Raw genomic sequence first — 15,604 nt, forward strand, 5'->3', positions numbered from 1 at the left:
AAACAAGGATTCTGGAGATATAAAGAATGTCGAGATCCGAGTTATAACGAAGAAGTTATGACTTGTCAAAGTTTCGCGATGGAACCGGCAACGCCGAATGACATAAAATATAAATTTAAGATAGAACGATATCTAGCCTTAGTTATCTAAACGAAAGTCGTAGAATACGTGAAACCGCTAGCGTGCATAAAAAGAACACCCAAATCTGACTTCGTATGAGGAAGTTATGATTTTTCGAAGTTTCGACTTAGTAGTATGCAGCCCGAATACTCGATTTGAGATTGAGTGGTTTTTATCCGAAACAATCTAAACGAAAACAGAAGATCTCGTCGATAGTAGTCCAACGGTAAAAAGACAAACGAAAACGGGCGTCGGATGAAGAAGTTATGAATTTATAACGGAGTTTTCTAGTCCGGCCTACTAAAAATAATATAATAAAAATATAGTCAAAATTAGCCAATGGAGTCTTAATGGAAGTTGTAGAGCATAATCTCACCTATGCGTGGATATAAAGAACGTCAAAAACGGAGCTTGTATGCGAAAGTTATAAATTTTTGAATCTCGTGGCACGCATACCAAAGCTTATCCAAAGCGTACGCCCAGCGTAAGGCTTAGTACGGCCAGCGTACCGAGTACGCCCAACGTACCTTGATTTATGCCCAGCATAATCGAGGTTTCAGCACCTTATAAATAGATGTCGAGGGTTGTCGATTTCTTTTGTTCAAACTCTTCTTTCTCTCTCATTTTTGCATTGTTTTGCGTGCAAGAAATATCCCGAAGCCCTGGTATCATTCCCGAGCCCCGAAGCAAGTTCCAAAGCCCCAAGGATTCCAAGAAGTGAGATTACCGAGCTGAAGCTCTAGCCGCGAGAAGTCGGTTTTTGAGAAGATCTTCCAGATCTACCGAAGAATACTACTTTTACAAGATGTAGTGTTGTCCGATCATCTTCTGATCAAGTGAGTGTATAGTCACTTTCATCTTACACATAGATATGATGTATTTTATAAAATATGTGCTATGTGTATATATATTATTGTTTATATATGTGAATGTGTGGTTACTTTCTTCTAACACATAAATATGAAGTATTTGCTTTGAAATACGTGTTATGTGTTTATACATTATTTGTTTATTTGAAATAAGTGTTGAATAAATGTTTTATACAAATTTTGAATTGTATATGTATTTGTATCTACAAAAGTGTTGGGTAAAGCATGGGTAGATAGATGATGTGTGTTAAAATGAAGAGAGGCCTCGATGTTGTTGTTTTTGATTCAGTCATCTAGCGGAGTTTAGATGACAACCACAAACTTTTCTAGATAGTCATGTGGAACGCTAGCAGGCTCACCAGCTGTAGGTGTTAATGAACTTGGGTGTTCATTCGTTGTACTCCATCCCCCCTCATGGTTGCCTTATTTGACATATATTGCTGGGAAACCCCCGAAGCATGTGTTGTCGCCCGATGAAATATTCTTAGATTAGGTCCCTTGAGAAAAGTTTTTAGGGACATAAAGTGAGGATAACGGGAATGGGTAACTGGGTTTTTGTTGGTTGATGAAATTAATATAATTATTTATTGTGGGTTGAAAACCTTATATGCTCACCAGGCTCCCAAGCCTGACCCGCTCAGTTTTCTTTGTATTACAGGTAGTGGCGCCAGAGCATAAGTTGGATGACTTGTCAAGATTATTTTTGGATTATAGACCTGTTGTTATATTTAACTGTTGTAAGGTCTATTTTGTAATGTTTATGCTTTTGGTCTGTTTATCGGAACATGACATCCCGAGTTTTGTTATATAATGATAAATACATTTCTTTAAGAAATGTTTTGGTAAATCTTATTTTATCATATTTTGTTTTGGGAACAAATTCCGCAACTCGTTTAATCAAAAGTTTATTCTGAAATTATTTTAAAAGCATAAATTATACCAGTCTTTTCTGGCTATGATTTTGGGGATGTCATATTCTCCTCTTCCAAGGAGACTTAAACCACAACCTCGTATCATCATTCCTTGCCATAGTGATATATCCTCAATCTACATCACCCACTGATGGAGCACATCACTATCTTATAGCACGCATACATACCCAGGACTAACTGCATAATCATCAATCCATACATAGCCCTTCGCACATCTCACATCATTCCAACACCTGTGAGTAATCCCCACCGGTTGCTATCGCCTAGCAGCATCCTCGATATTCACTGAAAATCCATAATACACACAGTGTCCTTATCAAAACTGGACCTCCTCATCATACCACTCCCGAACATACATCCAAACTGCATCAGGCGACATCCTTCAAAACAACGTCCCATCCGAGAATTTATAATTCTCCCCCACTTAGAGAAATAACCACTATCTACCGGCGGCAAGCTAGCATGCTGCTCAATCGACCCAAACTAAAACATCGATTTTCAAGGAATCCGAGTTTTCGCTGACGATTTTGAATCTTAAATCATGACCTTTCCTTTTTCTTAAACACATCACCAAATACTACCCCTCCATAAATTCTCAATACTAACTCTTCACTAACATATACCACACTTTAATAACTCATGCAAGAAACATCAACTCATAATCACAACATAAACAAGATAAAGTATAAAACATACGAACTGTCACCTCTGGTGTTGTCCCGATCTCCTCGGTCACAAGCTGATAAGCACGTCCTGGAGCTTTCGGAGGCTCTGCTCGACCCTGACCCCCGTCAATAAGTCTCAAAGTGGCTGGCGTTAGGGCCTGCACGGCCTGGCAGCCAAGAGAGGACACTGGGCCTTCACATGGCCCACTTGATTACAATGATAACAAAGTCAAACTCCGGCAGCTGGAGCTTGCAGCCTGCAATCCCTGGCTATGTGGCCCTCCTTGCCACACTTGTGGCACTTAGAAGAAGAACGACAACTTCCTTTCATGTACCTTGCTGCACTTTTCACAAGTGCAACTCCTCTGACCTCCTTGTCGATAATCAGGGACCCTCATCCGTTTCGGTGCAGGTTGCGACTGCACTAGGGGCTGCCTCTGCTCTCTCAACTGAAGCTCGATCTCTAACTCGCGCCGCCTGGCAGCCTTCTACAACTCCAACAAGGTATCACATCTCTGCGTAGACACAAACTGTCCATTATCTATCTTAAGCATGCTCAGATACCGGATTCTGAGTCGGTGATCTCCGTCACCGACTCAGAATCCTGCTTCAGTTCCAAAAACTCCTGAGCCAATATCTCCCGCTCCACCCGCGGAACATAACGAGTACTGAACATGTCTTGTAACTGATCCTAAGTAACCGTAGCTCGCTGTGGATCAGAATATGATCCCATAGTCAACCTCCACCAATCCTTTGCCCCGAGCCTCAACAAGTTCAGAGCACACCTTAACCTCTGATCGGCAGGGCATGAACACGTGAAGAAACATACCTCCATGTCCGACAACCATCTCATAGCAACAATCGTATCCTGAATCCCATCGAAAGTAGGGGGCTTCCTATTATCGAAGTCCCGATACTGAAAGCCCTTATCGGCTCCTCCTCCTGCCGCTGATACAGCCGTTGTGGCTGCAGCGGCAGCCGTCTCTGCGAGAGTTGCATAGCGCTCATCGAAGTACTCAACCATGGCGATCTAGATCGACGCAAACAAATCTGGAAACTCCGCTCGGAACATAGCCGCAACCTCATTATGTAGGATATCATGAATCCTAGCATCCAACTCATCCGTCCTTATCTGACCAATAACCTTGGGTGGTGATGATCCATCCTGACCACCCTTTCCTGATACCGATCCTGAACCGGATCCTGCCCCGAAGCGTGTCGTAATCACCATACTGCAGTATACCAAAATTTCGTTAAATACTCCTCATAACAGCCCGGGAACCAACTTCTAACCAACAACCCAGGGGTTGTGACTTCCTTGATACGCGTATGGGTCATGTGCGTTCAGTAGTACGGGCCCATACTACCTTCCACACCTACCTATATTTGTCTCAAGTATCACCACAACACCCTAAACATATACACACATAGCAAGCGCTCAATCCTCACTCGTAGAGGAATGCTAAAGGTCACATAACTAGCCTCCCAGCCTCTCACAACCCACCCATCCATGAAACTTTCACCAACCCTGCAGCACTAGTGTATGCTAGTCATACATAATGCTGAACCCAATAGACTTTCGAATAATCAATCCTACCCTAAGCACCCAATCAGACAAGAACATAACATAAGGCCAAATGAAACATTCTCAGGCTATAAGATCTTAATTATGTATAACCGTGATGCATACACAAGTATCTACAGTAATGATGTCAATTTCATATAAAGAAAACCCTAGGCTAGCAAGCATCATGTAATCAGGCAATTCTATCATGTAATTCCTGAAGATCCTTAGCCTAGTACTGGCATGGTCTTCTAACATATCACAATGTCAAATAATTATATGGCATTTTGGGGTCTACTTATTGGCGCCGACTGATGGTACAATTCGCATCCTGTTTTACTTATTTTGAAAACCATTTAAAAATCATTTTGAAAACCTTTCCTTGATTTGAGACTGGATTCACACGAATGTTCCTCCAATTCACTCAAACCAAGGCTCTGATACCAACTTGTAACAACCAAAAATTTCCAACCAATTTAAAACATTTCAATCCACTCAAAGACCATTAAGTTAATAAAACTAGTTTTCAAAATAGTTTTAAACATCAGAGTATCCCCATAACCAAATCACAAAATCATGAAACATGAGGAGCTGTACGATCACACCTTTGCCTTGCCACGATCACTTATTGTACCTGAAACAATAAACTAAAACCGTAAGCTTGAAAGCTTAGTGAGTTCCCCCAAAATACCCATACACACATAACCATACATATACATCAATAAATAGCATACTATGGGTCCAATCAACCGTCGGGTTAGAATGCCGACATATTACGAGTCCAATCGTCCTCAGGATGGAATACTCTCGGCCCACAACCATCGATTTGCAATGCCCATACTTATACATACAATAACTACTATGGGTCCAATCATCCCTCGAGATGGAATACCCCAGGCCCACAACCATTGGGTTGGAATGCCAACATACTACGAGTCCAATCATCCTATCGGGATGGAATACTCCTGGCCCACAACCATTGGGTTGGAATGCCCAAATACTAGCAAACATGTGCATCTATCAAATAATCACATAAAAGTCTACTGGAACGACATACTGGGACCCTATTATCCTTCCGGGATGGAATACCCTCTACAGCTATTCAAACATGCACATATATCACAGGTAATCTCTTACCAGCACACAAACAGTCCGACCAGCTACATATCACTAAGCATAACCACATCCAAACTACTAGGATGCCAATCTAACCAACCATACTAGCATATAATCATCCATTCTAGCAGAATACCATATTAACACATCACAACAGCAATTACTCAAATAACAATTCAAAGGGTCGGCCTTGGTGCCTTAGACCCTTGGTATAGTGAGGATAACTCACCTTGAACTGTTGAAACACTACTGGTACCCTTCTGACTGCTATCTGACAATCCCCGCACAGCTAGTCCTCTATTTCCTCGAACTATCAATGCCACAATAACACTTAGCCCGAAAACAATATCCTTCTAAGGGTAAATTGACCATTTTACCCTTAACCCAATCTGGTCCAAGATTAAGGTCCAAAACCACAACATGAAAAGCCCAACACTAGAAAAGCTTCTCAAGCCCACTAGTGACCCACTAATGGCCCATTTGCTACATAGGGCCCAATCCCTTAATGGGCTTCACCCTAAGCCCAAATTATATTCCTTGACCCGTATAATGTGATTTCTGAGGGCCTACTAAGGCCCAAATACCCAAACATGCCCCAAACCATGGGCCAAAAATTCATGATCCATACAGACAAATTACGCAGGGCGTACCCCCCATGTACATTAGGCGTAAAGGCAAAATGGCGAGTACGCTGGGCATTCCACAATTCACGTTCGGCGTACGCGCATCTGAACAAAATCCTTCCACGTGCTTAATGACTTAAGAACTTAAGCCCGTATTCCAGATCCAGTGACAAAAAGGGCCTAATACTTATAAAGTCTTAATCTTTATCCTTTTGGACATCCATAAAGTTCTTAACTCAATGTCTTAACCCTTTAAGACCTTCCTACTTCAAACATGGGACAACCAAAGCCATTGGGACCTCATTTTTCTTACTCAAGACCTCTCATATGGTCTGAAAGGACAACTTATCTTAACCAAAACACATCATGCATCTTATTGGGGTTTTTGGGACAAGAAACGGTGTCACAACTTCACAACACTTAGATCTACACAAAATAGATGTCAAGCAAGAAGCTTTATGCCTTTAAGAGCTCTTGAACCACCAGAAAACTTCATATCTACACACTGGCCTTCTTCCTCTACTCACTAGATGCAACACCTTATTCTCAAAACACTCCAAATTCACTTTAATAGTTCACACACTCAAGAAGTTGGCTAGGGTTTAGGGAAAACGGCTCTAAACAGTGGAGGCTAAGGTAAGGGAGGTTTATGAGCTCTTAAAGTTGTTTAAATAGCCTCCACACCCGAAATATTAGGGTTTCTATATGATAGACGTAGGTTGGGCGTACATCCTGTACGCTGGGCGTACGTCGAGAGACTCTGCGTTCATTTTCCTTCATACGCTGGGCGTAACCAGCCAAACACGTGTATGCATGCTTAGCAAGCATGGGACCTCTTTGCCAACTTTTCCCTTAGAGACCATTGATGCCAATAACTTCAAATTACAATATCTCCTTTATCCTAAGTCCGTTCCCGACGAACTTTATATCCATGTAAAGGTGGCGAGAAGCCCTATGCTTCTAGCAACACACCCCGATCTGAAACCTTCTCGAATGAAACCCATTGCCCATAAAAGACCGAAACGCCCTTACTCTTGATCTCGAGAATCCATAAATAATTACTTTTAGAATGGGGCGTTACATGATTATTCTGGATCACATCAGCAGGTTCATAGATAGCAGCAAATTTATTGAGGAGGCTTCAATGCAATATGTCACATAATCTTCAAGTGCATCTTTACCTTGCTTCTGGGGTTGAAAGATCGTATGTTGAGAGAATAATCTTCATTTCATGTTCCTTCGAATGAATATTCTACGACAATCACGGATGAAGCCTTGGCTTAGAAAATCTCGATACAATCTCCTTGAGTCTGATCTACATCTGAATCCACTTTTCAAGACAAATGAAAATTTTGAGATAAAAACAAAACTAAAAACAAACTTAGCACACAATATTTTTGTATTTTTCATATTTTCAGGAAAAAATAAAACCGAAACAAAAATATTTTTTGATTTTTGCTTTTTTTTTTTGAAAAGGAAATAGAACAAAAATAACAATATTTTTGGTTTTTTATATTTGTTTGATTCTTTTTTTAATTTTTAATTATCCCCCTTAAATTTGTGCATGGAGGAAAACTATGAACAAATTTAACAAAAACAAAAATAAGGACTAAAATTTAAAACTTTTGGGATCAAAATTATCAAGTAGTTTAATATCGTTTATTAGCACACGTCTGCATGTCTAGATCTGGTCAATCATCGGTATTGTGGTCCATTTAAACACAAAGGATATGGACAAAATTAACATATTATAAGTGACCGGACATTGCACCTATATTCCTAAATGGACCATTTAGCTAACGACGACCAAATATATTGTTGTCCACTTAAATTCAACAGTGAGATCTACATACAACCTATTAAATGGTTCAATTTTAGATGTACTAGAACGTGTTCCCCACTTCCCGATATACCCCGGTAATCAAGAACTTCCAAAGAACTCATTACTTTAAATGAGTATTCAATCATTAAGAAAGAAGTCAGAAATTGAAATGCATATGTTGTATCTCAAGTCAGATGTTTTCCAATCACGCAGAAGGAACAACATATGACTAACATAGATAGAGGGTTATAGAGATAGTAGGGTGCATATGTTGTGTCCCAGGTCGGATCTTCCGATCATGCAAATGGTACATCATATGGCTAAAAAATAGAAAGAATTTGCATAGATAAGGAGATGCATAGAGATAGAGTTGCATATGTTGTTTTCCAGTTCGGATATGTTCCAATCGCACAAACGAGGTAGCATAAGACTGACAGATAGAAAGCAAGAAAATAATTTCTTACATACCTACTTTATCATACCCCCCCCCCCCAGTCGCTCTATCAGTACCGGAATTAAGGACATAAGTTCGTACATCGAGGAAATGTTGAACCACAACTCTAGATACATATGACCTTTAGTGTATCCTGCAGGTTCCCATGTTTATCTCACTGCTCAATCTACCCGAGCTTCGTATTGTCAGTCCAAATAGAACTAACTAAGTCTTCACTGTCAAGTCCTTTCATTATCAAACTATGTCTAGTCCTTCTGAATCCTTCGTGCCTACCAGAAAATTGAGCACAGAGTCTAAACAATTCTACTTTAGTGCATTACACGAAATTCATATTGCCCTTTAACACTAAGCTTCATATCACTTCCCAAAGGATCATCTACAAACGAAAAACTATAAGAAAAAAAAAGATTGTCTTTAAAACGAATCATTTTAAGAAAAACTCAGGAGTATCGAGAAGATAACTCAAACCATATTTCACCAATGGAAATTGCATACAGATGATATGAGAATAGCACACATATTTCAATCTTAGAACAGATCCAAAAATTCTTCACATCGTTAAGCACAAACCCCATTTGTGATCCTTTCCTTTCTTCTTTCTCCGCAAATGACACATACTCTCAAACAAAGTTCTAAGTGTTGTAAAGTCGAGAGATATCCCTATTACGTGTCTGAAATAGTCACTACCAACAAACTGAAGTCTGATGATATCCCTCCATAGCTACTCCATCACAGAGTGCAGGATTCATTGGTCTTTAGAACCCAGTCCATTTTGATACTGGGTTGACTTTTATCATCTGTGCAAGGTACTTTCTCCCATGACATATCCTGCTTATCACAAACAGAAGATGAAAAAATGTTAGACTCATTAGGTGATTTGGGAGTTTGAACCTTTGGTCAAAATCCTCCCAAACAACCTCCCACAAATCTGAAAGTCACCACTAGACCGAATGATATTGAAGCTTCGGGTCCTAGTGTGAAGGACAAAGAAAAGGTTATTATGTGTCAAAGTGATGAAGAAGAAGAAACTGAACAAGATACTCTGAAAAGAAAGCATCGAGACAGAGAGATTGATGAAAATCTCATAATTGCAAGAGAAGAAGAAGAAAGGGAGAGAAGAGAGAAAGAAGCTCATGACACTTGGGTATGCAGACAAGCTCTCTTTCCACTATGGACATTGGAGAAATTAATCAAAGAAGCATTTGAGTCTCCCAACACTCATTGGCTTGAACCAGTCATTTCTTTTGACTGTGAGAATACCAAAGATTCTCAATTTGATATGCCTATCACTCGAAAGGCATTCGTGTTTCGCTGTTTCGATCCAATAGCCAATGTTCCTTCTCATGACCCGAAGGTTGATCGAGATCTGATTAACTACTATATTTAATTCTCTCAACCGCAATACTTGACTTGGAGCGCACAGAAGATCACATCAGTCAAGGACATATCAATTGTGTTGCTACAACATTCATGAGTACTTAGAAAACGGAGAATTGAGTATTGGATCAACCCATGCTTATAGAACTACTTCAAGGATTATATCACGAGTAAATTTGAGATGATAATATCTTATATTCTTAAAATGGAGATATATGAGTTGTAATTTAAAAGTCATTTGTACATTGGTATTGCGAAACCGCATCAGTAACTTGATGTTATAAAACGTAGTGTCGTGTACGATTTGGTAAGTAAAGGATGCAAGTATATGAGTCAAAGTTTATTTGTTCCTTTTTCCCTAACGGGAAAAGCGATATCTTTTGCCCCTCGGTGATTTGGTGTTGACTTATAGTGGTGGGCCGAACCATGACTAAATTGATGTATTAAGTTAGAAGTCTTATGAGGTCATCACAAGTCAGGAAATCGGGAAACAAAATTTTGGATAGTGAGATTGATTCTAATCCATGTCTTGTGTCCATACGATATCTTGTAGAATGAAGGAATGTGTGATCATTTATCTCAGGACTAATGACTGATCATATCAGAGAAAGAGTACCTGTTACTGATAATTCAGAAGTTATACTGACAATTGTAGTTATAGACTTATCGAAATGGGAGATTGTTGGATTAGGTGTCTAAGCCCATAAATAAATTGGTATACACTTGAATTATCTAATCCAATAAATAAATTGGTATACACTTGAGTTATTAGTAAAGTCTTTTTGGGTTGTCCTCAAACCTGGTAATTGAATATGATGACTTTTTTAGAGAGAAATTGTTTTATTGATTTATTATGTGATTAATAAATAGTAATAAATAATTTATTAATATATTATAAGAATAATATATTAATCAGAAATAGTATTATTTAATTAAGAATTAATCAGAATTTAATTAGAATTAGTTTTGGGATTAACTGGATTAATTAAAAGTGCAAGGACCTAAACTGTAATTGTTCAATAGTTGAACAAAAGTCATTACAAAATCTTCCTAGGGTTTGGACATTTTTAGAGGTATCTTTGAGGCATCCGGAATATTCGTTGAAGATAATTAGGAAACCAGATAATTACCTGATTTGAAATATTATTATTTTAACAAAGTAAGGGTTGTCTAGGGTTTTCCTATCAACTATAAATAGGCCTTCACCCCTTCATATTTTCGGCCATCACTTCCCTCTGAAGGATAGTTGAAATTATATATCCCCTCTCATCTCTCTTCAAGTTTCCTAGTTGCTAGAGTTTGGGTGTGAACCATCAGAAGCACAAGATTTATGGTTCTTGCTTCCAAGAGTTTTGAAAACGGATTCATTTGATTTGTTTTCTATAACAAATTAAAAGGTATGTAACCTTCTCTTATGAATTTTGATTTCATTAGGGTTATAATAATTTTGTTAATTCAAAGTATGTTGCTTTTATGTGAAAGACATAGATCCTTTAGGTTGCATTTGCCCAAATTCTTAATGGTTAAGTATTTTCCGCTTTGTGCATTTTTGTTGTAACATATAAAACCCATCATTAACAAGTATAAACATATTTGATTTGACAAGGAAATTTTCTAGACTATTTAAAATGATTTAAACATCTAAAATCCTACACATACAAACCCTAACATACAATCAAAGACAAAATCTAAGTGCAATAGACTTGAGCTAACCAGACGTTCTGATACCACTGTTGGGTTACGAGCCTAATCAAAGACCAAATCGGGACAATGGAAGCAACCATATTTTATGATCTATGAACTCGTAACAACCAGACCCAACACAAACAATCTATGCAACTTTGTGGACTTAATAGAACGAATCATACCTTCATGTTTTCTTTGACTTCTTGGGTCTCGCCAGTTAATTGAACTTAAGAACCTAACATAGAGTTCCTCTTTTGTGATCGCACCCAAGACGCAAAACACCAACAGTTATGAAAGGTAACTCGAGAACCAGAAGGAATAAGACTCGATTAAACGAATCTGCTAGCAACCACGACATGGCGATGAGCTCCAACTTTTTTAGGGTTTTTCTTAGGGTTTCTGAACTTAGGAGGTGAAAGACTATTTTCTCATGTACCCAAAACCAAATTTTAACCCCTCTTTATATATGGAGGTGATTTGAAACTAATATTGTCATATTTATACATATTTTAGGCATTATTTTAATATATTTTTAGCTATAATTTGGTCAAATGCATAGATATTTGGTACTTATTGAGTTAAATCATATTTTGCAGCCAAAAATGACATCCTTGAATAAAAGAGACTGAAAACGAACACCACTTAAGATTAAACATATTTGAAAAACACTTAGAAAAGCTTCAAGATATCTTACCTCGATCTAAAGTTTGAGTGATCAAAGTAAAAGAAAAATGTAAGTATATTTTACACATAGTTCGAGTTCTTACTTTAAGGAACTTATTTTTTTAATGGATCAAAACCGAGGATGTGCTTGACTAGACGATGTGATTTTTCCGAGTAAAGTAACATTTTGAGGTAGAGCGTGAACCACTTAAATACTCATGTTCGTGGGGTTGCTTCCATTATTTGTATTATAATCTTTATTATGTTTATTGATTTGTAAAAGTATTGCATGCATCATATCCATTTTGCGGACTTCTTCTGCATTGTTTATTTCGGCCGTTATTTTGGCTCAGTTGGCTTGGTGTGGTCATTTCCTTCCAAAAAATTGTTTTTGTAACCTCCATCTTTTGTATGTATGGTTCCGGATTGCTCCGCATTCATTTGAAATTTTTACTCGAACTCTTTCCCATCTTTCATTGTTAAGTTCCAACCTTCAAATCCCCTTAAATTCAACAAAAGATATATAAATAACTTTGATCACCCAATAAACATGCAATGTTTTGAATTATAAATAAAATATATGATTTTAAGCATGTATCTTATGCAAAAACAAGAAAAAATATGCTAAAAATGTACCTAACAATAATCGATTAAAATGACAAAGTCGAAATTTTTTTCCAACAGTTTCCGAAAGTCTATGGTTTATTTTTATATCAATGCGGATGCTTCGTCGTGTGCAACCACTACTTCCTCAAAATCTTGAAACTTGAAATTAAAGTCTAATGATGTAAATTGAGACCTTACATAGTATATTTATGAGCTTATCAAAAGGCAATTATTATGCTTAATTATAGAAGAAGGGACAATGATGCTCAATAATTTGTTTCATAGGGTCTGGGTTGGTTGCAAAATTCAATTTTGGATCTTATGCCACTCTGTCTTTATTGTCATGATTCCATGATTGATGCTGATATATGTCGTCATCCCCTCCCTCTGCTCACACAACCTTATCATTCTTGAAACCCCAGAAGCAAAAACGATCCAACGAGTGTAGATCTCTCACGAAATTCGACCTTTTCATGGGCTTTCTTCTCCAACCAACTCCTGCTACTCCATGGGCAATTCGTTCTCTTACTCTCACTTCATCTCCTCTTCTTTGAAGCCACTTCTTAAATTACCCATCACTCGTTTCCACCTTCTTCTTATCTTCCTGCATACCCTTTTATAATTCCTTGCTTTTGTCGCAGGCAGTCAAACCTCGAAATTGAAGCGGTGTTCTTGTTTTGCAACTTGGATTTTCACCCAAAACGAGGCTGCTTTTTCGCTTATCATCAGTGGTCAACCCATCAATTGACTATTCAAGTCTCCAAAACCGATCAATTGCAAATCAAGTAAATGGCATCGGTGTTTTTGTATCATGTGGTGGGGGATCTGACGGTGGGGAAGCCGGAGCTGGTTGAGTTCACCGAGAATGAGACGCTCGAGGCTGCGATTAAGGCAATCGGAGAGTCAACAGAGTGCGGGATAGCAATTTGGAAGAGGAGGTCGGTGCAGAAGGGTTTAATTGAGAACGCAGAGATGAGGCATCAGAGATTTGTGGGTATCTTAAATCCGCTCGATATCGTTGCTTTCTTGGCAAGAGATGATTGTTTGAATGATCAAGAGAAAGCTCTGAAGACGCCTGTTTCTGAGGTGGTTGTTCCTGATAATACTTTGATGAAGGAAGTTGATCCTGGCACAAGGTTAGCTTTCATCTTGTTTATATTTAGATTAAAGTAATGAACTTGACATCAAACCCTAAAACACTCGATTTATCATTATCAATCTGTTGTCTTCATCTTTCGATTGTTCTTGTGTATGAACTCTTTTTTTCGAAAGAGTTCTGTGTATGAACTCTGTTGACATAATTGTTTATATATTAGTAATTGATATCGGAAGGTTTTTGGTCTTTCTTTAGGAACATAAGATCTGAGATTTAATAACATGATAAGTTCAATACTTTATATGATTTTACATGAATTCAGATGTTATAATCTTAAACATTCACATTGTTTTTACAAGCTGTTAATCGGTAGCCACATGCGGATCTGTTTGGCGTTCAATATACACAGTTTCCAGTTACCAATACTTACTCCGTTAAGAAAAAGGTTACTTTTTGATTCAACATATTCAAATCTACTACTTTTCCAATAAGACATAGATTCTTCTAGCTTTTGGGATAAAAGGTTGGTTGTTGATGTAAAGAGAATGATTCTTTTGTCAATTTAGAAGATTATAATGTATATGCAACCGCCAACAGGTACTAAATTTATCATCAATTTTAGGATTTCCATATATGTGCTTTCTTGTATCCATTCCATTAGATTCCTTCTATAAGAAGAGACCATGGTTGTCAATTTGGCATACATAAAAAGCACAACGTAGTATCATCATTTTATCAAGGTTTAAATGCAAGAAATGGCAATGTACTTTCTTAGATTTATTTTTTTTATCTTATTTTCGTTTTTTTTTTTTCTAATTCCAACATTGTAAATCTGAAAGTACAATGCTATTGAAAGCAAATATTGAACTCTTTTTTTTTTTTTTTTTAATGTTTAGATTAATAGACGCATTGGAGATAATGAAGCAAGGTGTGCGGCGACTTCTGGTTCCAAAATCCATAGGATGGCGAGGGATGAGCAAACGCTTCTCAATTCTCTACAACGGAAAATGGCTCAAAAACATCGACAGCAATCCCAACATCACCATCCCCAATATCAACAACCGCCCTTCATCTTCAACCCCCACACCCACCGCCCTCAGCCGCGACAAATACTGCTGCCTTTCACGAGAAGACGTCATCCGCTTCCTAATTGGTTGTCTCGGAGCCCTAGCCCCTCTCCCTCTCTCATCAATTTCATCTCTCGGCGCAATAAACCCTAATTACTGCTCAATCGACGCATCATCTCCCGCAATCGAAGCATCCCGTCAGATCCCTCGCGAACCAAGCGCGTTTGCGGTTGTGGACCGCACTCCCGACGGCCAACACACGATTCTCGGAGAGATTTCCGCTTCCAAACTATGGAAATGCGATTATTTAGCCGCCGCGTGGGCCCTTGCTAATCTTTCCGCAGGCCAGTTTGTTATGGGCGTCGAAGATAATTTGTCTTCAAGGTCGCTTCCTGATATCGTCCTGGCGGGAACAAATGGCGGGAGTTTACTGAATGGAGGCGGAGCGCGGCCGCTGAGACAGAGGACGTTTAGTAGCAGGAGTGTTGGGTTTTTTAACAGCAACCCTTCGAGTCACAGTTTTGGGGCTAATCGGAGTATGTATAGAGGTCGGAGTGTGCCTTTGACATGTAAAGCTACGAGCTCGTTGGCGGCAGTTATGGCGCAGATGTTGTCTCATCGGGCGACTCATGTTTGGGTGACGGATGCTGAGAATGAGGAAGTCCTGGTTGGGTTGGTTGGATATGCCGACATCTTAGCTGTTGTGACTCGACCCCGCGGTGCCCCTATTACAGAGGGTCAATCCACTTAGAAACAATAAGGTACTTAATTTAATGGAGAATGTTTGGTTTTGGTTTGATTGCATTTGTGTATGTACATGTTAATGTTGATACATGAACCCCATGAATTTGGATTTTATTTTTTGTCATATTTAATGGTTTTGATCCCTTCAAATTCTTTGTGATGTTGATTTTTATTTCGTAAGTTTTTTTAATTAGTTTTGA

The 15,604-nt window shown here is 38.5% G+C and overlaps 1 protein-coding gene across 1 annotated transcript; it reads left to right on the forward strand.

The window, feature by feature from the left end:
• The first annotated feature begins 12,896 nt into the window (after window positions 1-12,896).
• Window positions 12,897-15,554, forward strand: CBSX6 (Cystathionine beta-synthase (CBS) family protein). The gene is made up of 2 exons (XM_078967711.1): window positions 12,897-13,633; window positions 14,490-15,554. Exons 1-2 carry the CDS (start codon window positions 13,287-13,289, stop codon window positions 15,409-15,411), a joined length of 1,269 nt encoding a protein of 422 aa, XP_078823837.1. The 5' UTR covers window positions 12,897-13,286; the 3' UTR covers window positions 15,412-15,554.
• Window positions 15,555-15,604: the final 50 nt, after the last annotated feature.

Source organism: Lactuca saligna, chromosome 8 (assembly GCF_052625555.1).
Source record: "Lactuca saligna cultivar CGN05327 chromosome 8, ASM5262555v1, whole genome shotgun sequence".
NCBI classification, from domain to species: domain Eukaryota; kingdom Viridiplantae; phylum Streptophyta; class Magnoliopsida; order Asterales; family Asteraceae; genus Lactuca; species Lactuca saligna.